The sequence below is a fragment of the Phaethon aethereus genome (assembly GCF_964289735.1).
Source record: "Phaethon aethereus genome assembly, chromosome: 21".
Classification (NCBI taxonomy): Eukaryota; Metazoa; Chordata; class Aves; order Phaethontiformes; family Phaethontidae; genus Phaethon; species Phaethon aethereus.
The window spans coordinates 9,627,661-9,651,983 of record NC_138597.1 but is presented as its reverse complement, the minus strand read 5'-3'; the positions used below and the strand labels follow the sequence as shown (position 1 = coordinate 9,651,983).

At 45.8% G+C, this 24,323-nt stretch overlaps 2 protein-coding genes across 2 annotated transcripts; one reads left to right on the top strand and one right to left on the bottom strand.

Annotated features, from left to right (window-relative positions):
- Positions 1–8,438: 8,438 nt before the first annotated feature.
- Positions 8,439–14,295, bottom strand: PARK7 (Parkinsonism associated deglycase). The gene is made up of 6 exons (XM_082009487.1): positions 14,191–14,295; positions 13,025–13,126; positions 12,293–12,352; positions 11,361–11,430; positions 9,629–9,715; positions 8,439–8,714 (listed from the first exon to the last, which is right to left on the bottom strand). The coding sequence occupies exons 1-6, from the start codon at positions 14,278–14,280 to the stop codon at positions 8,554–8,556; spliced, it is 570 nt and encodes a 189-aa protein (XP_081865613.1). The 5' UTR covers positions 14,281–14,295; the 3' UTR covers positions 8,439–8,553.
- Positions 14,296–19,915: 5,620 nt separating this feature from the next.
- Positions 19,916–22,833, top strand: TNFRSF9 (TNF receptor superfamily member 9; the record flags this gene model as incomplete). The annotated part of the gene is made up of 7 exons (XM_082009330.1): positions 19,916–20,030; positions 20,112–20,228; positions 20,491–20,628; positions 21,109–21,175; positions 21,293–21,426; positions 21,646–21,780; positions 22,706–22,833. 7 exons carry the CDS (start codon positions 19,916–19,918, stop codon positions 22,831–22,833), a joined length of 834 nt encoding a protein of 277 aa, XP_081865456.1.
- Between the last annotated feature and the right edge of the window lie 1,490 nt (positions 22,834–24,323).

Below are 24,323 nucleotides of genomic sequence, written 5' to 3'. Positions count from 1 at the left end.
CTGCATGGCAAGGTGCAAGGGAGGCACAAATGAACAGCAAGCAGATCTTTGCAAGGTTACTCATTGCCTTGCAATCCCTGTGTTGGCATTTACCCGCTGTTAAGTGGAGTCCAGAGGAAACCTGAGACTCCAACCATGTTAGGTTGCACTTGGTGACTTTATTTGTTATCTATCACATTGACAAGTTATTCAAGAAAAGTTTTCCTGCATCCTGGCTGCACAGCCCTGCACTTAGAGCTTAAGGAATTTGGATAGGGATTGTGCTCTCATGATGCAGAGCGTACATTGCTCCAGTGCACTGATAGGCACATGGCAATGCAGAGGCCTCTAAACAACTCAGGACAGAGATGACATTACAGCACACATCCCGACACATTCTGTTGCTCAGGGGATTAAATTAGCCTGAACTTTTTGCTTTTGCTGGGGGGAGGGAAGGCTGTCTTTTCACAGACCATCATCTCACCATGCTGAAAAAAACCCAATGAACTGAAGTGGTCATTTCATTAAAAGCCACAGGGACAGCCAGCCCTGTCCAAGACACACTCTTTCAAAAACAGATGGCAGTGAGGCAAGTGCCAGTGAGCTCCTGCCTTATAATACAGAGGCTGACAGAGAGCTGACATGGGGGTCTGAAGATGAAGGGCTAGCCTGAAGGAAAGACGAACCATTTAGCTCCTAGCTTTAAGTTAAATGGTTTAATGATAGTGTTTTGTTAAAGACCCACAGTCTAAACATACATGCTTTTACAGGTGAGGAGACCCCGTTAGGCCATTTTCTTTTATGGGTTTTATCAGTCACATGATGCTGTGTGCTGGATGCAATACACAATAGCATTGCCCCACGGGAATAGCCAAAGACCCCATCACTCCCCAATCAACGTTTCCACTGGAGGAGCAGACTACAGCTCTGCCGAGACAGAGGCAGCAGTCCAATCCTAGCTTTAGGTAACACAACATGGCACACGAGTTAGCTCAAGATTGCTCAGCCTCCCAGGCTGCCAATAACCGTACAGGACGTTGCAGGTTGCTCTGGACATACTGTCTCTCCCAGGCCATGCTTCTCCTGTCATCTGAGCTTAATCAGACCGACTTAATCATGAGCAGTCTGCACAGTAAGACAGGATGCTCTTGCATGCCCTGGAGCAGCATGAGTAAGGCAGCTGTTTTACAGGCAGTCCAGTTTACAATTTAACACCTGAGCTTTATGTTGGGATATGCAGTCCCGCACAAGTGAGCAACCAGCACAACACAAATACAGATCCCTGGCTTTCTCAAGCCACGCAACAGAATGCGGACAGTCTCGCTGGCAACGGCCCTGAAGAAGTCGGCGAGACTGAACATTGCTCCATGCAAAGCCGCGCACAAGCGGCCGTGCCCTTCCACCCAAAGCTAGAGAGGCCAAAGCCAGCCCACTCCTTTCAGTGGCCTGCAGGCGCTCCCGTGGCACGACCGCAGAGGCCAGCAGGCAGGCAGCAAGGCCGGAGGCGGCGGGGGCGCGCAGGCCCGCCCCGCCGGCTTTGCTCCTCCTCACAGACAATTGGAACCGAACTGCTACCGGGTAGCAGCCTGCCAGGGTACGGCAGCCTCGGGGCTTGGCAGTGACTCTTCTCTGTGTTGCCTTTTTTTTTTTTCTTTTTTTTAAATTATGTTAAGGGTGTTAATGCTCAGTAGTTCTCCAAGCAGGAAGAAGAAAAAACAAAACACAACCTCTTACTTGTGCTCCAAGCAATTTACTTGAAAGCTGATGGCAAAGCCCATATGACATCCTAGAGCTGCATCATTCCTAGAGCTTCCTAGTACAAGCATTCATTTCCCTTCTGAACAACCTAAAGGAAGGGAAAGTATTCCTTTGCAAAACACAGTGGAAGAGCAACTGATTAACATGTCAGATGTGGCAAGAGGGGAAGTTCACATGGGGAAATGCATCTTCTGCTGCCAGTTCTCTTGGAGACCACAGTTCCCCACCCAAGTGCAGATTTCCTGTTAAACACATAAATGACCGTGCTGTGCCCACCAGCGCTCAGATTCATCACTGCTCAAAGCAGCTTGCCTCCTGTCTGCTGATCACGGTCTTGCCTAGCTGGTGACGTCAGTGTGAGAGAGGGCTTTTTCCAATTCATATACAAAATGATACAGGAGAAGTGGGAGTCTGAGACTAGAGCTGCATGTATGTGGAAGCAAGCAAGTTATACTCCTGCTTTCTTAGGAGTATAACTTGGAAATCTTTCAATGTACAAAAGCAGGCGGCTCCCAGAGTTGACAGTACTTACGGTGCAATCCATGCAATTTAAAACATGGTTTGGAAACTACTTAGACACCAGTCTCTCAAAATAACTCATTGAAACTTAACAGTACAGAGAAACCAAACACCTAGTTTAAAGAAGAGCTGTAACTGCAAAAACTTTGACAGAAACATACCTCTTAAGAGTACAGCAGTTCAGAAAGTCCTAAGTTCTGGAAGCAAAATCCACAAACAGGGTCTTTCAGAACTAAGGTGCTTCCAGCTAAAGACACAGAGCAGAAAGTATCCTTGTTGCCAGGTTTAGAACCAGCAATTGACATTGTATTGCCCAGCACCAAATCCTCTATTCCCAAAGTGCAAACGCAGCAGTGTCAACCAACAGGGAGCAACAGCAGTAGCTTCTCTGCAACAGCAATGCCAGCCAGGGCAGCGCCCTACACCAACAAGGGGCACAGCTCCACCATACCTGAGCAAGGAGAGCCAAGCGGGTCCTGGGGAAGCACCAGCTTCAGCCATCAGTCCAACAATCGATCATCTGGCAGCTCTAAGGCAAAGATACAGGTCCAAAGCCAAACCAGGAAACCCTCAGCAAGTCAGGCTCATCAAAGACCAGAACGGAGCCCAAGCCTCAGCTTATACAGAGCTCCTGGGCCACGGGCGGAGGGTGCCGAGGGGGCCCAGGTGAGGCTGGTCAGGGCCATGATGGGCTCTCAGTGCCCACAGCTGCTGCTCAACCCTGGAAAAAACTGTTTCCAAGCTGAAGGAGTGACAGCCACCGCTCAAGACAATTTTCATTTTTAGGAACTGGCAGCAAATTTAGGCCAATACTTTGGGTGTCCTGAAGTAGAAAGCAGTCTGTGTCAAGAATATAGTGCTGTAATGCACATGACTTCACAAGCTCTTATCAAAAACCTGAAAACTGACTCTGGGCATTCCTAGTCAGAATACAGGACGCAGCTTGATTTGGACAGCTATGAGTGGGGAACTTCACTGATGCTTTAGAACGGAATTACCTTCCTTTTCACTAAGTCTCAAATAGCAAATAAAAATGCAGAATTAAGGAAAATTCAGTTTGGTGCTACACTGGAAGGATTAAGTCACAAAATTACACTTCAAATTTATACTTTGCTGAAAAATAAAGATCTTTAAATAGATGGGGCTATAGTCTGAATCAAACTACACTGTTAATAGTGGAAGAAATCCTCTGTTCAACACACAGCAGATGAAATTTTCATTGCAGAAGCACCTGGAGAAACACACCTGTTTCCATTCAGGGGATTCCTCTGATTCAGAACAGCAGCTCTACAAGATTGCAAGGAATACTGAGAACTCCAGAGGAAACCTCCCATAACCATCAATGAGGAGAGGATGGCTGCAGGCTTTGGAGCTGTTACCAAACTGAGTACGCACCTGAACTGCAGGCAAGTTCTGGCTGTGGTTCCGAGTTGTTGCCAGTGTAAACCGTAAAAATAGTTACACTACCAGTATTTAGAGATTGGAAAGATTTGCTCAGAAAATCATTGTGTCCCTAGCCCTGCTGGGAAACGTCAGCAGCTGAGGAAAACTTCAGTGTTACCAGTTACACGAGTCTCTCTAGGGATAAATCTGCTCTTTAGAGTGAGTGCTTGCACAAGATCCTTGGGCACCTTTACTTCTTCCTCCCTCTACCATTACTGGAATGGCCTCGAATTAAATTCTTAAAGGTACATAAGTAGCTACAAGACTTGAAGGGCTGTAAACTGTATGTAGGGAGGAAATATTTACGGTTCTACAAAGGGTATAATTAGAAGCTGTTGAATGAAGTTAAGCAAAAGAACAAGCCCAAGTACAAAAGCTCGCCTCTCAGTCAAGTGATGCCTTCTAGCACACACAACAGTTTTGTAGAAAGCACAAAGGCTCTAGAGCCGCTAAAGAGACTGAGCGCAATGCAAAGCATTGCAATACCTAACTGCTGTGCCACCCAGCAGAGTCCTCAATGCACCTAGACAATATAGAAGAATTAAGCTACCTAAAAAATAGGATACTGGGGTTTACAAGTCTGAAGCTGCTTCTGGAGCCTATCACATATTTCCAAAAGTGTGGCCAGAAAAAGACAAACCAGTAACGCTGCCTAGTCCCTTAACTAGTAATCTACTGGTTAGACTACTTGGGATACAGGAGACCTGGACTCCATTCCCTCAACTTTGGGTTGTGTGGCTGGGCCTGCTCTGCGTGCACAGAGCTCTGCTGAGTGTCCATGTGCGCAGAAGGGTGGACGCTCCTAGACACAGGCGATTCCGATGCAGCAGGCCTGGCAGGTCTGGAAACGTAAGGTCTGCCTTGGGATGCTTAGCCCACTGAATGCACGCTAGCTGAAGGAGCTGGGCAGTGTCTGAGGTGGCACCCACTACAGTGATTCATGCAGCCTGCTCCTAGCCCCTTCCCTTCCTCAGAAGCTTCTCAAAAGATGGCAAGGAAGGGGCTGAAGGCCAGATGAAGTGTTCCAGCAGGGGCAGCCTGTCCCTTTTTGCTGTTCTTCACAGAAACCGTTTAACTTCCTGCCATGTGCTGACGCTGCAAGAACTACAGAATCTCCATGGAAGTTCAGAGCTAGGAAATGTTAGCAGAGTAAGCCATTCAGCTGACAGATCAGGGCAGCAGGTAGGCACATCTGTGCTGGGGCCTGTTCGGCTCTCATTTTGTATATTTGCTTTCTTTACATACTGCATTTCACACAGATGTACCACACACAAGACCATGTTCTAAACATGAACTATTATTTAAAAATCTGGGTAACAATTTATTCATTCACTCAGTGTTTTCTTGCTTATTTTTGAAACTTCAAACATTGCATCCCACGTCCTACTAAAATGTAGTCTCTGTGTAGCAGCAATGCATCCTTTTTTCTGGAGGTACAGTATGTGAACACAAATATCGATATGCATGCAGTGCTCCCGAGTGATTACTTCTGTAGATGGCACCTTCCTACTTCTCTGTTACATGCTTATCTTCCCAACCATGTCACATGTCATCCAGGCTGCTGGAAGACAGCTGCCTTTTATCATTTTGGGATTGTTGCTTACATCTTGCATCACAATGCATTTTTTTGTTGAAAGAACAAACAAAATACTCTGATTAAGTAACCATTCTTTGCTCTGACAGTCACTGTGGGTTTCATGCCTTGAAGTTAGGTCATACCAAATAGCATGCATATTCAAAATGGCTAGCAAGCTGTCCAGGGCTTCTAATTACTGCATGAAACATATTCCCTCGTGTACTTTTACAGTTCCAAGTACTAGCATGCAGGCTGTTTTGCATCCGTTATGGTTGTGTTTGTCTCCACCTATTTTAAAAGCAATGCCTATCTCTCTCTAGAAGAGCATCCTTTCTCTGTTGCTCAGAGGGACATGTTCCTGGGTTAGGATTTGTGCCTGCTTACAGTACAGTGCCGTGTACTTTGTTTTCCCTTTTTGGAAAGAAACTTGCCAAAGAACTGCAGCAAAACCAGATGCTCACTCCTCACATGTTCGTTGTTTTTTTCTGGTTCAAAGCTGCTTCTTCATTTATAAGCTCCCTCATTCTGAAGGAAAATATTTTTCAGCATTGCAAGTGCTCATTGCCGGCACGAGCAACTAGGCCATCTTGTGTACATGCCTGTGCCTACGTCATATAATACTTCTCAATTCAATAAAAGAGCTCACTCAATTATGCATTCAAGCCTACACAACAACCACAATCAAGAGAAAAAAACCCACACTATTCTTCAGAGATGATACAAGGCATATAGCAGATGATGACTACCTTCTCAGCAGGAAAACAAACAAATGATCCCTCAAATCCTCCCATTGTCAGAGAACAAAATGGTAAATGCTAGCTGGAGAAGAGTGGATGCACTCTCTTCATTTTAAGCCAAGTTCCGTGGCAGTAAATATCCAATTACCACAGGCTCTAAAACCAAAGCTTGCCAATAATGAAATGGCACAAAGTTTCTAGCATTCATGAAACAATGAGAAGAAAAGTATCCCATCTCATCTTTCAGCAACAGATAAAGGGGATTTTAGGAAAAGAGATAGGTAACAGCGAGGGAACCTCTGTATGAAATGGATAAGGAGAGAGGAAAAAAGCACTTCACAAATTGGAAGACAATTTTTTTTTTCTCAAATCAGCAAATGCCTCCTTAACACGTCCCCCAAGAGGAAAATTAGCTTAATCTTAGTTCATACACCTCCTCTAACTTAAAGACTGAGTTCATGACACCTTGGCAGAAACAGAGAACCCACGTAAATTAGGTTTGCTGGACATCTGCAATGTAAAAGGTTGAGAACAGGGTCAGCTTTGTGAAGGAGACTGTGATGCAAGCAGCATTACCACATTTCCTTAGCCAAGTCCTTTTTGCTGAACGCAGTGGAAGAATCTGCAAGTTAACCAGATAGATACACAAATGGGCTCTAAGCTCATTTTAGTGAGTGCTTTTCCCATTACTACTTTAATAGGAGTGGGAAAGCTCAAATGTGCACATTGAAAACCTCATTTCTGCAAACTGAACTCTCTCAGCCTTACAATAAAAAATAAAAATCAAATTTCTGGCCACTTGTTAATGCCTGATATTAAAAGATTTCTGCAAGCCTAAATAGAATACAAGCATGGAAATATTTTCTTTCTAATGCTATAAAGCAGTACTACATCCCAGGAATGGACAGCTTTTCCTGTATTCTGAATCATGCCCATTTACAAACCAAGTGATTATTCCAGATTCTAGGACAAAGAATCTTTCCATCATTTGTTTTACATTTGCATGGCAATACCAGTTAGACATGCAGATTTAACGAACAAACATGTCCAATCTTACATAGATTACAACTTTTTGCATACCTTCAGCATATTTCAAAGCTAGAGAAACATATGAAAGCTTCCCTAAACAAATTAGAGGCAGAGCATACAGCTAAAGCAGTTCTTCCAGTAGATGATACTAACAATGTAGAGACATTTCTTAATTCTAAATTTGCAAAAGTACCTATGTATTTCATTACTAAAGTGCAGTAATTGAGAATGAACTTGTTTCCCATTAGAATAAGCAATCATAAAGGCACCTATGCAGTCATTTTCTAAAGTTCAGACTGTACACTTCAGTTGTATGCAGAACCAGGCCTCCAGATGCTGTGGTAACTTCATAGTCCAGCAAGGTGCCATCTTGCAAGCGTGACTGCCAACAGAGCCAGGTAACAGCAGAGATATTTGGTAAAAGAAAGGTAACAAAGACAAAAATTGATCCCAAATCCTTAATTCTCACAGGGATACAGCTCCACAACTTCCTCCAGAGACCTGCCCAGCAAGTCCTCTATACTGACATAGGCTCACTTAAGCCAGGCTTGTAGCAAGTTCCAATTTATAGTAAGCAGAAACAGGCACTGCTACTGGTAGTAAGCTACCAAGTCCAAACTTGCGGCTTTATGCCGATGATTAGCTGCCTAAATAGCTCAATGGATCTGCAATCATTTAATGGAGAAGACAGATTCCAGTGGTGTCATGGACAACCTGCTAGCTATAGGAACTCCAGAGTGCCTGACAAGGTAAGAATACTCCCACTTTTAATTTAGTTCCATGCTGTCTTAGAATTAATACTAGTTATTGGCCTTATTTGTATACAGGAAACTAAATATTGTTTTAATAAATTCTAAGTTACAACTTAATGATCTATGTCATAGAATCTTAGAATATCCTGAGTTGGAAGAGACCCATGAGGGTCATCAAGTCCAACTCCTGACTCCACACAGGGCAACCTAAAAGTTAAAGCATGTATCCAGGAGCATTGTCCAGATGCTTCTTAAACAGTGACAGGCTTGGGGCCACGATGACTTCCCTAGGGAGCTTGTTCCAGTGCTTGACCACTTCTCATTTCAGCTCATACTTCAGCAGAACTGTGCGAGATGCTAGACAGAAATTGTTTTGAGTAGTACATTGCGGGCCATAGTGGTAAGAAGGTTTCACAGGTCTCGGTTGGGAGAAAGCACACAAAGAAACAATACACAGGCAGGGTTGCTTCATTTTTATTTACTCTGCAAACATTTTCCCATGTGATTTTTAAATGCCACTCAAGAGCTAACTAAGATTATTAGATGCTGGCTGCTTTTTCGTGATGAAGCTTTTTGCTAACAGGATCTTTTACCAGAAATAAAGACCATTGGTTTGTTAAGGTTTCTTAATTTAGGTAAGTAGAGTTGCTGATTTCACCCACAATTAAATTATAGTTACAATGGTGCATCTTACAGTTATTCTACAAAGGACAAGACTCTCCATTCAAAATTGACCTAGTCCCTGTCCCACACCTAGATTTCACTCTTTCAATATTAGGGGTGCCTTCACCTGTTCGGCCACTTCCTTCCCCATCAGCGTTTCGACAATGGCCAACCCAAATTCAAAGCTGGTACCAGGGCCACGGCTGGTGAGGATGTTCCCATCTTTCTCCACGCGGTTCTCAGAGTAGCAGTAGTGTGCTTGGGGGGGACACACAAGAGAAAGAGGGTCAGTCTCCAGCACAGTGCCCACAGCAGCCACAGAGCATAGACCTACTTGCCACAGGGCACCACCACCCACAACAGCTCATGCTCGGCAGAAGGCACCTCAGCCACCTGTGTGCGCCCAGCCTGCCTCGGGCTCTGTACCCCTGCCCCTCCAGAACCAAGCAGCTCATCACCGCCTGCAGTCCTCAGGGGGGAAAAGGGCCCACAGGGAGCTCTGGCAGCTTATTCACACGTCATGGGAATGCACCTCTGATTCTACAAGCTCATCAAGAAGCACTCGCTGTGCCTGTCAGTTCCCATGAGGTTACTTTTGGAAGTCAGACTGCTCTGTGTAGCTGTTCACAACTTTCTTTTTTCTAAATTCATGCAGAGGAAACTAGAGGAACCCTGCCATCTCCCTTTCACCTTCAGACTCATTAGTATTCACAGAAGGACTTCTTAACAGCACTTCACCACCACTTCCTTTAGGTATGAGAAATGTGGACCCATCAGCTGCTCATAGCATCAAAGCACGACTCAGAGGAGAGCAGGAAAGGTGCTGCTGGGGCTTGCTGTTGGGCCCACTGAGGCAAAGAACCAAAAGGGCAAGAGATGGCTCGGCCTCAAGATGATAAGGGAAAATGTAATCCTAGCATGGCGGCAGCAGCATATTTTCCCTGAGCATGAGAATGTTAATACAGCCCCTATTTTCAGGTTAAACAGACTTAGAAATACAGTCTTAGCATATTCAGTTGAATTTCAATTATGTTCAGGAAAGCAGTAAGGAAATTCAGAGACACGAAATAAGATACAAAAGTTATTTTCCTTTCTTTAAATCAAGGCTTCAGCTAAAAAAAAAAAAATTCTGAGAAGGGTTTAGAGAGAAACTTATAAAAATCATTACATACCTCCATTCATCATTTTATCTTTGGCCAAAGGATGTGTTGTGACTTTGCTTCCAAACCCAATCCCATGTGCCAGAAGAGCAGTAGGACCTGTAAGGACACAAAGTTGCACCAGCAAGGAACTGTTTTCTGCTACAAACACTTTTATGAATATACATTCAGGCACTAGGCCCACAAAGGGGCCAAGGCTTACTGTGGACAGACTGCTTTTTATAAAACTGATGCCAGCCCTATCTCTGAAGCAAAAAGCCTCAAAAAGAACACAGCTGTGTAATCTCTCCCATTCTATTACACAAAACACCCTGTGCAGAGAAACAGATGAAGAAAAAGGAAGGTTTAGAGAACACTCAGCTCACACAGCTGTCCTACCAGTAACTGTGCTGCTTTTGAAGGAGTTGAGAACAATGGTCATTTCACCTCCAAATAATACATTTTCTTTAAAACTGCTTGAAACTAAGCAACAAAAACTCCACATTTCAATCTGAACATTAACGAGGTACAATTACTTTAGGACCTTGTTAAGCCTTGAATTTAGAGATGAAATTTCATTTCAGCAAGCCTTTACTTATTGCAGTTGTGCCAAGCAGTATTTTGGACAGATCATGGGCTAACTGCTAAGTTTTTGGTTTTAACAGTCTTTCTCTTTTCTTTTCATACTTCCTCCTTGGCCTGAATTGAGGAAGGAGTTTGTGTCAAAAAGTCTTAGGTCATCTGACACAAAATCCTTATGGGGATTCCAAAAGAAACTGAAGGCAGGATTTGCCTAATGCAAGTTTCATTTCTGTACATTTAATTCATTTTGGATATAGTCCAGGAAATAACCTGCTTTGTGTGGAATCAGCTTTAAGAAGCATTATACCCAAATAAATGAACAGTCCCAATTACAAGCAAAGGCCTTTACTGAGCCACTGTGAATTCGTGGCTGTTTTGCATGAGATACAGAGAAGTAGAAGACTACCACTGCCAAGTCCAAGAACGTTCACAGCTCTGTATGCATATCACCGAACTGAAGAACGAAAGCAAAAAAACCCCAGCAACATACCAGACAACAGAAGTGAAAATAATTCCACAAACACGCTCTGTTAGACTGTCTTTTACATGCTCATCACTACTCTCCTCATTTTCAGCTATGGGTACCTTGGCCAGCCTCTCAGTTCAGTTGGGAGTACTGGCAATTGTTCATCTTGCTTTTTTACATACAAATCTTACAGAGGAATTAAATGGATACCTAGCTGTGCAGAATATGTAAGCAGACAACCCTCTCCTCAGAGTAATCCCATCTTTTGCTACCACTCAGATGAGGAAGGGTGAGCCTGCAATTCTATATTTACAGCCTTCCTTCTCAAGCTAAAGGGCAGGAGAGGAGATGTGAGATAGATTTATAGCAATGATATTCTGCGAGCACTGTAACCTTGCAGAAAGATCACCAGAATAAGAAAATAATTTGTGAAAAATCCTAGCACATTACTTTTCACTTTTTATTTTAAAGACAGTAACACAACTGATTGGAAAGAACTGCGTACCAAGCAGAACTTGCAGAATAAGCGTTCACAGTATTTTAGAGATTCCCCTGCTATTAAATTTACAAAAAATTCAAATGCTGATGGGTGCATGTATAGTACAAATCTCTGCTACTAAAAATTACAGGAATACAGATTTCTAAGCCAGGAATTTGTCTGCATGCCCCTTCAAAATATCGAAATGTTTTATAAAGCAAGATGTCTTGTTAGCCCACCTGCACATATAGCAGCAATGAGGCCTCTTCGGCTTTCCTGGTCCTTCAAAATGTCTTTCACAGCAGAAGACTGTATGAAGAAACCGTATCACAGGTCATTGTTTGGGGTTGATTATCTGAAGCACGGTTGAAATATTTTCCACTGCAAATTCATAAACAACTTTTACAAAGAAAATCAGCTGTCAACTCTCCATCCTGCCTCAAGACAGAGGGCAATGAAAACACTAGGAAGGAAAAAACCTGAAACCAATAAATACTCACCCCACAAGGAAAGAGCAAGGAAATCAGAAGGAACTACAAGGAAGTACTTGGCCCACATAAAAGCTGGTTAATCCATGGCCATAGAAAGTTGTTGTTCGAAAACTTCACAAGACAAATAGGAAAGAGTATTCACGAGAGACCTCCAGACAGTCTCTATCATTCTTAAGAAGATTTATATGGGATATTTGTCTCATATTCCAGGGCTTATAAACTGTGTGGTACCATCTAAATCCTACCTGACACATCAACTTGTTTGTCCACCTGCCTTCCACAAGGTATTTATACCACCACTAGCACACTTTTGCACCAGAGACAGAATTCTTGAGCAAAGGAACAGAGTCCTGTGGGTTCGTCCTGTTTCATATTTAATGGAATTAAATCTTCATTTGCAACTGTTTCATCTTCATATGATTACCAGCAGAGATTTTGCCACAATACAGAGCACCCTTCCATTTTTGTTCTGCTTAACCAGGTACTCAAGTCCAAGAATTTACACAGTTGTCCCACCTATATATTCACAAGAAGGCTTAAGTCAATTAACAATTAGTTTTCTCTTCTGAATGAATCAGTATTTTCAGATGCTGAACTGAATTTGCAGGATTACTAAGCAAGAGTAGACCACCCACTACTCATGAGGATGCCCATGCATCTTTAAGATACCGGAATTTTACCTCTGACAAGTTTTGAGCTCCAAGGTTACCCCCAGGCAGGACCACGACATCGTAAGGCCCCTAAACAAACAAAAAATAAAAATTGTTCTGTTGAAGAGCGGCTGGTACATACATTACACGGTTTTAAGATCGCTACAGTGGAGTTGAGTGAGAAGCAAAGAGAATCTACCTTTTCTGACACTGAATAACACTTTATGATCAGAGGACCAGTTCCAATTACGGAAGAAGATACTGTTTCCTATTCCAGGATGAATTCCATTATTATCATCAATAAAGTCTGCCATAGAACTAGCCATAGAACCTAGTGCATTTACGAGCTTCAGCAAGCAAATGGCAGCTCTTGCACTGTAAGGACAGGCGGTTTTGCTCCAACCTTACTGTACAGGTCTACAGATAGCATAGTTTAGCTTCCCATTAGAACTCTTCAGTTGTTCCAAATCATGGTATTTTGTTGGGCCAACTAATGTGCAAAATAAAGCTCTACGTTTGATGCCTTGCAAAAGCAGATACCTGTGCAGCATTAAGAAACCTGTCTGATCCTAGCATGCTATGAAACAGGGCAACACCAAAGGGGAGCACTGCGGGATGTGCAGTTCTGTGACTCACAACTGCATCAAGCTAACATAACACGCAACATATTTCTAAAGGTAATGCATAAGCTTTCCAAATTCACCTCTGAAGCTGTGAGAAAGGCTATGCTGGCCATTATATCAGATCAGGGGGATGACCAACCTCTTTTCTGGCATCTTCAAGACTGGCATCAGGACAAATGAAGACATCTCGACTGCACTGCACCGGTTCTTTTCCTGTTAGGCCTGCAACAGTCACCTTGATCTAACAGAATACATGTATGGTTACAATTCAAGACTTCAGGGCGTTTTTCTTGTATGTTAGTTCTTAAGTAGTACACAGAATGAATGAAGCACTACTGAAAACTGCCAAGAACAGGGCAACACTTAAGCTTCCCCAAGCCATGACTAAGTCCAAATGCACAAGGTAAGCTGTGATATTCAGCTAGAGATTAACAAATACCTCTAATAGTTCAACTTTTCAAACAGGACATTTAAAGCATATCTGATCCCACACATATTAAACAAAACAAAACAATACAACCCAGGAGAGCTGGACCAAGTACATCAGATAATGAATTAAAGTCTCTGCACGCTTAAGCCATTCTCAAAAACAATTATGGCACGTTCAGTTTTCTCCCTTGACTTTTAGATGCCCGGTCTTAATATCATAGATGTGCACAGCACAGCTCACATTCACTAAATAAGCAGACAAGCTTCTGCTTCTTATGGCAGCCAAAGTGGGGAGTATATTCATGGAATGACAAAGGTGGTGGGAGAAGGTCATTTTTATTTTAGTCATTTCTATACACATGAAGTTGGTGTATTTATTTAAAAAACTTATTTTCATACTTAATCAGATGATGACACTGTGCATCACTACAGTTGCAAAAGTAACAAACAGCGTGAGGAATTCCACCAAACAGAATTCTAGTTAATAACAGAATTTTGAAAGCAGGTCAAGAAAAGCTACATTATGTCATGAGCTGTAATGTACTGAGCTGTTCAGACCCCTACAAAAAAAGCACTTCCTCTGTTACTATGCATGGGAGTAGCCACATTTTCTGACAGGGTAAGATTTACTTGAAACATCTGCTCTATTCTACATTAGGCTCGTATTTTAAAGGTTTATCTTTTGCACAAATGTCAGTTGTCATGCATGCTTGTTTGGGGCATGACACAAATATTTGCTAACCAGCAAGAAGGCACAGGTAGATTTTCACCTCGTACAACAGACTACACCTTGAACTCTTATCAATGAACTTGAAACAAAGATTTTTCCCTTGACCAAGCACTCACAAAAAGATTTTTCATTGTCTGCATACTCACCCCAGCTCTTCTCATAACATCAGTGGGAATTACAGTTTCCATTTCCTCTGCCCCTTTTGCTAGAATCACCAGTGCTCTTTTTGAGGCCATATCTTGAAGGGGTTGCTATTAGATGAGATTGTTATGAAGGGAAGGGCTGAGGAGGGTAGAATGAGGCAACATGGTTAAAAGGCAAATCCCCAAGTACAAATCCTTCCTAACGGTGAAGTTTAACAGCGAGTCATTTGCATTTTTACATTATCTTTCATTTAAGCCACCTGAAAATGGTTCACTAGCTTTAATCAGTGTTGATAGCAATCCCATTTACCTAAAGAGCTTTTTACAAAGAATGCATTATGATATTAAAGGATTAAGACATTTGTGCAGTTGGAGGCATAGCACATCAGCATGAGAACAGGAAGTAGCTTGGCTTAATGAAGACTTTACATGACTTGAGTCTACCAGAGAGAAGGGTTCAAGGTGGGTGGCAATATTGTTTTCAGTTTGCACACCCTCACTCATACCCAGACTACTGACTCCTACCCAGGTCAGCATTTATAAAAAGGGCTTGCATGAGCTTTGACCTCCTGTCTGGTATTTACTTTCCACACAGCATGCTTTGTGAAGAGTTTCCTGTGACTTATAATGACTCGACCAGTGCCTCTGCAAAACCCGAGCAATAGATTTTCTGGGTATTTCACAATTTTGTTGGGGAGAAACGTGTGTGCACATGTATGATGGGGGAGCAGACCACAGAATTTAGCAAATGGAACAAATTAGGCTTAAGACTTATTTTTTTTAGCTCCTAAATTCAAGTTGAGGTGAATGGCCAAATTTCCGTTTGACGGTTACATTAAGGTAACTTTAACTGCATCATGTGAAATACACGCTAACTCATACTGGTCTGACAGATGTCTGCAAAAGCATCTGTGGTGTAAGAAGGCATTTCACAGGTCATCCATTCTATGAGACAGGGATTTTTTCCTATGTGGGGACTTTCCATCCAGAAATGCATGTAGCACCTGTAGCTCTTCATAAAACGAGATCCACATTTAGTTGCCTACACAAAAGAAAACAATCCCCTCATTCTGCTTCAACGTCACCTATTTTCAGGTTTGCTCCCTACCGTTAGCCTCATTTAGAAAGACTCTACTTCTAGAATTCAGTAATACACAGTGGAACGTCCTGCAGCATGCAGAACCGGCACAAGCAGACTATTTCAGTGTGCCAAACCCTACTTTTAGGGCAACTGTACTGCTAAACGCAAGGCCAACTGAACAAGTATGCTCAAATCACAGGTATTAACAAAAACTTGAGGACAACCTGGAGCTTCTTAATAATTTGTCTTGAAGGTACACATTGTTTCTGCAAAAATAATACTCATATGAATTTGGCTAACTAGAAATGGATTACCTGAATAGCCACAATGCACAAATACTGCATTTGCTTCTTATTGCAGAAAAATATTCTAGATCAGTTTGTATCCTTCTCTTTCATTAGTTCTTTACATGCAAATAGGCACCTGATTCTGAAAGCTTTTCTCTTTCCCCTCATCTAGCAAAATGCAGTCTTTCCCTACTGTCCTTAGACATTTATTGTAATACACTGCCAAATTCTTGAGCATTAGTACTGTTCTTTACATGGCTGCATATGCAAATAGTTGTCACGCTGTAAACGCTACCAGGGAAAGACTGTTTTCTGAGAAGGCAGAACCAAGTTATACAAGCTGCCTCAAACCTTTAAGCTAAACGCATTCCCCGACGTGGGTGCGTGCACGTATCTTGCAATGGTAATCTCTAGCAGATGGCTGAATCAGAAACTCTAATAAGGCTGGCTTTAAAAAAATCACACCCCTCAATGCCCCGACCAAACAGCTAGCTATTGGAGCCAAGGGAGGTTTTAAGGGTCATCAGCTCAGCCCGTGCGAATGAAAGGCCTACATGTTCACGTGTTTATTTTAGGCCACGGCGCCATCCGGCGTATCAAGGATTTCAGAAAACCACGAACTCGCACAGAGCGAGGCTGCAGAATCTGCAATCGCACGGAGCACAGACGCTCGGTCCCCGGAAGACAAGCAAGCGGCCTTCCCACCCTGCCCGCGGCCACCGCTGGGCGCTAAGCGGAGCCACCGCGTCGACTGCTGAGGCCGCGCAGCAGCGGCAGGTCTCCGGGCCTCACGCACTCCTCGCGCGGCCCAGCGAAACCCCTGCCCTCCGCAAGCGGCGGCCCGCGCCGGACAGCCCCGCGCCGGCCACCCTACCGGAGGGGCTCCTCCCGCCACACCCGACGAGCCGGGGCGCGACGCAGCCAGCGGCGACAGCGACTCACCTCAGCCGAGGCGCGGGCGACTCTGGGCGGCGCTGGCCCCGCCCACCCGCCGCGGTGAGGCCGCCTCCCGCTCAGCGTCCCTGACCTGTAGCCCGCCCTCCCCCGCTGTCCCGCTCAGCGCGTTGCCTGTGCTCCGGTTGCGGTCGCGCCTCCGATACTCGTCTGCCCTCCTTTTCCGTTTGCAAAACACTCCGTTTTTCTCACGTTCACTCAGAACGCAGCTTCAGAGAGCGCTCCGGAGCCCACCACCGTGACGACACCCTCCCACAAGAGTGCAAGCGCAAGGCCCGTACCTTTAAAACAAGCTGCTTCCGCTTTTCCTCAGGCAGCCCTCACACCTGCAGACTGCTGAACCATGCCACAGTTCTCCAAGTTCTGCCCAAAACATCTAACAGACATTCCTGTTTCCCGAGGCTCATAGTACACAGAAAATGCCCATGGCTCAAGGACAGAGTTTTCCCTGGTTTCAAGAAGTTTCAGTATTTTGAAAGACAGACAGGGCTGTTAAAGGGGGGCCCTTTAGGACTGCAGATAGCCCTGTCCTGTGAGCTACTACTGACAGGTGCTGGCAGTCATGGTCTGGCTCCCCGGTGATGAGCTCATCAGAGCTTTGGCACTGCAGCTCAAGCCCAGGTCACGCAACAGGGAAGTGAGTCACAGGGAAGGGCTTTGCTGGGGGCTTTCCTGGAATTGGTGCAGGCTTCTGCTCCAGGCATGGGGAGGTTTTGTGTGCTACCCGCACTGGACTTCACTTAAAACCCTCGACAGGCTGGTCCATGCACTTACTGCCTTTCTGCATGCCGGCACATGCAAACTGAAGGGTGCGTTCGATTGTCAGTTACAACGCACTCTGGAAAACTCCTTATTCCATCTATCTTGTTCCTCCCGTTCGCGGCCCGGCGCCAGCCCACGCGCGTAGCGGCTGCCCTCGCGGGGCGCACCCACCCCTCGCGCTCTGGCCCAGAGGACACGGACAACTGCCAACACCGCCGGCGGTCACGCGCTCGCACAAGACGGCGGGGACTGGCCGCGGGGAGCCGCAGGGGGCGGGGCTGCGCGACCGGACACCTCCCCCGCTCCTGGGCAGTCACCGTCACCCGCCACCCGCTCGCGCTGATCGCACCGTTTCCCCCCCGCCCGCCTCAGTCACCCCGGCCCAAGTAGGCGGCCCCTCGGCCTGACCCCGCAGGGAGCCTCTGAGCACCGGCGGGACCCGCCGTCAGGCTACAGCGCTCAGGTCTCCCTGCGCTGTGGGATTTGCCACGTCCCGAGGCGGTTTCAGACAGAGCATCTCCATAGGTGGCGGAGGTGTTTGCAGACATGTCAGTGCAGCCTACACCCTCTGTCCTCGCAGGCCACACCAGCTTTGCTGCACAGACTCTCCCCCTCACCTCTGACAGAGACACAGAACCTTTGGGCTAAGGTCATCTAGTCCAACCCCCCTGCCATGAGCAGGGACATCTCAACCAGAGCAGTATGCTCAGAGTCCCGTCCAGCCTGACCTGGGATGTTTCCAGGGATGGGGCATCGACCACCTCTCTGGGCAACAAGGGCCAGGGTTTTACCGCCCTCAGTGTGAAACATTTCTTCCTTAGATCTAGTCTAAATCTACCCTCTTTTTCATTTAAAACCATTCCTCTTGTCCTATCGCTACAGGCCCTGCTAAAAAGTCTGTCCCCACCTTTCTTATAAGCCCCCTTACTGGGGGGGAAGGCCACAAGAAGGTCTCCCCAGAGCCTTCTCTTCTGCAGGCTGAACAACCCCAGCTCTCTCAGCCTGTCCTTACAGCAGAGCTGTTCCATCCCTCTGAGCATCTTTGTGGCCTCCTCTCCAACAGGTCCATGTCTCTCCTGTGCCGAGGGGTCCAGAGCTGGACGCAGCACTGCAGGGGAGGTCTCACCAGAGCAGAGTAGAGGGGCAGAATCCCCTCCCTCGCACTGCTGGCCACGCAGCCAGGATGCGGTTGGCCTTCTGGGCTGCAAGCACACATTGCCAGTTCATGTCCAGCTTTTCATCCCCCAGTACCCCTGAGTCCTTCTCAGCAGGATTGCTCTCAACCCCTTCATCCCCTCAGCCTGTGTTGATACTGGGATTGCCCCAACCCAGGCACAGGATCCTGCACTTGGCCTTGTTGAACCTCATGAGGTTCATGCAGGCCCATTCCTTGGGCTTGTCCAGGTCCCTCTGGATGGCATCCCGTCCCTCAGGCATGTCAGCCACACCACTCAGCTTGGTGTTGTCTGCAAACTTGCTGAGGGTGCCCTCGATCCCACTATGTCATTGATGAAGATATTAAAGAGTACTGGTCCCGATACAGATCCCTGAGGGACACCACTCGTCACCGATCTCCACCTGGACACCGAGCCATTGACCACCACGCTCTGGATGCAACCATCCAACCAATTCCTCATCCCCCGAATAGTCCGCCCATCAAATCCGTATCTCTCCAATTTATAGAAAAGGATGTTGTGGGGGACCGTGTCAAAGGCCTTACAGAAGTCCAGATGGGCAACATCAGTAGCTCTTCCCTTGTCCACTGCTGCAGTCACTCCATCCTAGAAGGCCACCTAGGTTGGTCAGGCAGGACTTGCCTTTGGTGAAGCCATGCTGGCTGTCTCAAATCACCTTCCTGTGCTGCATGTGCCTTAGCATAGCTTCTGGGAGGATCTGCTCCATGATCTTCCCAGGCACAGAGGTAAGGCTGATGGGTTGGTAGTTCCCAGGGTCCTCCTTGCTACCTTTGTTAAAAATGGGTGCAATGTTTCCCCTTTTCCAGTCACCAGGGACTTTACCTGACTGCCATGGAGAGTGGCTTGGCAACGACATCAGCCAACTCCCTCAAGACTCTGGGCTGCATCTCATCAGGTCCCATAGACATGTGTATGTTCAGGTTCCTCAGGTGGTCTCAAACCTTATCTTCTCTTACAGTGTGAGGGACTTTGCTCCTCCAGTCCATCCACTCAAGAGGTGTGGGAAGAGAGACTGCCAGGGAAGACTGAAGCAAAGAAGTCGCCGAGTACCTCAGCCTTCTCCTCATCCCTTGTTACCAGTCTGCCAGTGGGTACGCTTTCTTTGACCTTCCTTTTCTGGCTGACATTCGGGGGCGCGGCCAGGGAGCGGCCCGCTGTCCGTGGACAGACCGCGCCGGATCGCCAAGACACCGCGGGGATTCCGCGCGGGACTCACCGGGAAGCCCCGGTAAGGAGCGGCAGTCGCTGCCCGGCAGCGCTGAGAGGGCTGCGGGCGCTGCCCGGCAGAGCCGGGGGTCGCGCCGCGCGGGGCGGAAAGCCCCGCCGGGTCGGGGTTTCCCCACCGCCCCAAGGCTGACTCAGCCAGGCCCTCCGGGGGCGGCCCCTAAGGGCCTGCGCCCGCCGCCCCGCGCGCACTTCAGCGGGGCGCGCCTTCACGCACCGACCCCATGGGACCGGCAGCAGCGCGGGCGCGCCGGGCGCTCTTGCCGGCAGCGCTACTGGCACTGGCGCTGAGCCCGGGGCCCGCGACCGCCCCGCCGTGCGTCGCCGAGTGCCCAGCGGGTAAGCGCCGGGCCGGGCCGGGCGGGTCGGGCCGCGGCGCCGGGCGCGACGCCGCAGCACCATCCTTTTCTCGGCCCGCAGGTACCTTCGCGGTGAGCGCGGGCTGCGGGCGGGGCGCGGCCTGCCGGCAGTGCCCGCCCGACACCTTCTCCAGCGCGGCGGGACTCGGCGGCTGCACCCTTTGCCGGAAGTGCGAAGGTACCGGGCGGCGACGGGGCTCGCGCGGGGCGGCGGCTCCTCACAACCCCTTTGTTACCTCCCGGGGTAAAAGATCGTACGTTAGCTTGGCACGTCGCTGCGAGTGAAAACGGCGCCGGCCAAATTAAGCCACGCGTCTGCGGGGCTTCTCGCTGAAGCCACCAGTCTAATTTTTTGTAAGAGCGAAGGGCCCGAGCCTTTGCAGCGCTGCACTGGGTGGGCCAGATGCCTATGTAACCTAGGCTTCGTTTCCACCTTCCAGGGCGACTCAGGTATTTAAAAGAGTGTACCTCAAAAAGCGATGCTGAATGCACGTGCAAGGAGGGGTATCACTGCAGTGGCGATGGCTGCTCCCGCTGCGATCGAAGCTGCGGCGTGGGCCAGGAGAACTCCAGGAGCGGTAAGGTTCCCTTTCCCAGCCAGCTTAAACCTCCTGCACTCTGCACCAGACGCACCACTGCCTCTTGCACAGCACAAAAACAACTAGAGTAAGGACCTTGCATGATAAAAGCTGCCACTGCTGCACAGTTTGCACGGTGCACGGAGCAAGCGCAGCAGCAGACAAACCCACCAAACTGAGCTCTACTGCAGCTCAAATTGTGCACCAGTTAGTTCCCTTTGCATGACGGGTCTTTTGTCCCCTTGCATGTGGGAAACTGAGATGGGAACTCTGGAGTTAGGAATGGTTTGTGAGTAGCTGAGTGCTGTACAGGTCCCTAGCTAACAGGGAAAGACTTGCCTTGCATATTCAGAGCAGATTATGAAATAGTAATTCTATGAATGTGGATCACAGTCATTGTACAAGCAGACAAAAATAATGTTTCACAAGTTGTTTTAAATGCTCATCTTGCACAAATTTACCTGTCCCTGTCTGTTGAAGGTTGCCAAACTTGCCGCTATGGAACTTTTAATGATCAGCCCAATGGCTCCTGTAAAAACTGGACAGAGTAAGTAATCTAAAAATAAATGCTACAGCTATTACACTTGACTGCATTATTTTTCCCCTTTTTTTTTGTTGCTTGTTTGTGGGTTTTTTTTCCCGTTTTGCTTGAAATGTCTTTCAGGTGCTTTGCAAACCAGGTCCTGGAGTCTGGAACTGCAGCAAAAGATGTCATTTGCAAACACGCTTCAGATAATCCCACTTTAGTCACTACTCTACCTACCACATCTGCAATTCCATTTTCTATCACTGTGCCAGGTGAGTCATTGTATAACATTGCTTACAGAGCTAAAGAATTATGACCTAGTTTGAAACATACTATAGCTGATTCACTTACCATTTAAAGCAAGAGCCCTTTCTTCCATCCATTTCCAGACTTATCCAGAAGCAGAGCTGGAGACACAGTTGTCGGCTAATTCAAGGGCAGTAGAATTTTGCTCTCTAACACTTTTTAGTTGTTTGTTGTTTGCTTCCTAGGGAAGGACCTCCAGATGGACATCATCAGAATTTCTCTTACTGTAGCTGGGCTGTTGTGCATAGTGTTTCTTCTACCTTCATGCATATGCTTCACTATCTGGCAGAAAAAGAAACTACATGCTGTCTTCAAGAAAAGTAAGATAGATGCATTCTTTAATTAGATTATTCTTTTTGAAACGAAACAGAATTCAGGAATCCAAGTTTTTAAGTATCTTTCAAAGATAGTTACAGATAGCTTCATTTTTTGGCCTTATAAGTCAGAAACAACAACTGAGAGGAAAACAGTGTTGGAATTTTTATTGCAGAAAGCACTTAATTACCTGTGGGTGTTCTATCAACATTGCAGGTTAACTGCATGCATATCCATAGAAGTGCAGTGTCCATGGGAGGTGAAAAGCTCAGCTGAGCCTTGCTGATGTGGTTGAGGTTCCATTCCATTTATTACTTCTAAGTACCATCCTTAGCATGTGTGGCAATAGCACTTCCCAGTTCTGTCTGCTTAGAAACAGTATGCAAGGCCTGGAGCCAGCATCTTTGAACTTTGGCTGCAGTAGAAGAGGGGACATCAGTCAGGACGTACTGCTATACAGATGCAGAGTCAGTCTGAATCCAGCGTTGCCCTCTGAGAGCTAATAAGCCCCGGGGAAGCTTGAGTTCAGCACAAAGATAAGGTGGAATTGCATCCAACATCATTTATAGTTGGGATATTTGTTTGAGTTTCTCTGTCTCACTCTCTCTGTCCTCTCCCCTTTCCTAGAGGTAAGGGCTTGGTCTTCTAGTGTAATTCTGAATACAGGATACAATAGCATGACTCCAAAAATCTAACAACTCCATGTTGGTCTTCCTTTCATTCCTATGGCAAACAGAGCACTAGCAACCCCTGTTGCATTAGGGAAAACAAAGTACGATAAATTAGTTTTATCAGATGTACATGCTGTAGAGGAATAATTTCATTTGGAAGACTTTTTCATGCTGACTTCTGCACTTGCGACTGAGGAAAGGTGAAATAAGATGGCTGAATAAATACAACAGAAAGTGAATATTTGGTCTTTTTCTTTAGTGCATACCACACCTGAACAGTCAATTCAGGAAGATGATGCCTGCAGCTGCCGCTTTCCTGAGGAAGAACAAGGTGAATATCGGGACTGTGGCAAATCCTTGGAATTCAGAGATCTTTTGGTGAACTAGGAATTGGACTGCACAGGTCAACCACATTTAAATTTTGTTTTGGAACACGGAACAAGAACCTGTTTTCATAAATGGAGAGGGTATCAGAATCTGTGAATTTCAGAGCGCTATATAGCCCAGCTGCCACTGAGGAAAAAGTGCATCTTTTCCATCTCTTAACAAAAAAAAAAAATTTTAGTTTGCTGACTTTCTTCCTCTAGGACTAGGAATCATCTTTCTAAGAAGTGGTACTTGATCTACATGTAGAAAGAAGTACTGCACTTAAAAGCAGTAATAGAAGGGCAGAATGGCTTTCTGGTCTCTTTTATAAATGGTGCCTGAGCCATAATTTACATGCAGTTTGAAAGCATTTGATGTTAAAAGGGAGATCTGTAGCACATAGTAGAGCCACATGTAACACTCACGGTCTCTATTACCGTTACTAGTCATCCTCTTGAGTCTAGAGCTACAGCTCCTCCTAAAGTTTGGCTCAAACCCAACAGTCTCGGGTTTCATGTGCAAATACAGATAGACCTCATTTGAGATCTCATCAGCCCTAGAAACAGGTACCCGGCATGACCACTGCGCACCTTCTTATATGTAGGAGAGAGGAAGCCATAAAAATCTAGAGCTGCAAAGTGTTTCATAATAGCTTGCATCTGCTGTTGTATTACACTGATTGGCTTAAAAGAGGCAGTGGAAACACTGAAAAAAGCTGTGGTTGACTTGATCTTAGAAATAGATGTTAGTGTGCAGCTGGACTGCACCACCTTCAGTCCTACATCATTCAACTTTGATCTTTTAGATGATGTAAACATATGTACATTGCAGATGTGGCATATGTAGATGTGATAGATTTCTGGTACTATTTTTGTAACTCTGAGGTTGGAAAGATTTTACCATCACACACTGTATCTGTCTCTTTGATCAATTACTGTTACTTTGGTCTTAAAGAGAAAAAAGAAAATACATGTTTGAGTCACAGCATTCACAACATCATTTTTAACCTTTTACAAAACCAAATATTTTATTTTATTTCTTCAGTAAATGTTACTCAAAAAGTAAAATGAAAACCCACCAATATGTCATGTAAAGGGTGATTTTCCCCTCCTATGTGATTTCAACTTAGAGAATGCTATTCTTGTGTTTGAAGGATGACAGCCCATCTCTACATTCAGCAGAAGATTATGACAGCAGATTATTTTCACCAAACCACACGCATTTTGATAAACTTGTACACAAGTAAATATAAAACAGTATGTGAGAAAATAAATGTCATACTGAAGCCTGAACTGTGAACTTAAATATATTTAAGTAAATCTTTTTATCCCTAGCCCAAGTCTCTTTTCCTCTTTATTAGTACTTTCAGCCATGAGAACTAAGTGACTATTACGTCAAGTTCACAAACTTAAAGACATGAACAGGATGCATGAAAAGCCCCCAATCTATTTATAAATCAAAGAGTGACCTTTGCACCAGTGAACGATAACTTCAAACAGGATAAAATAGTT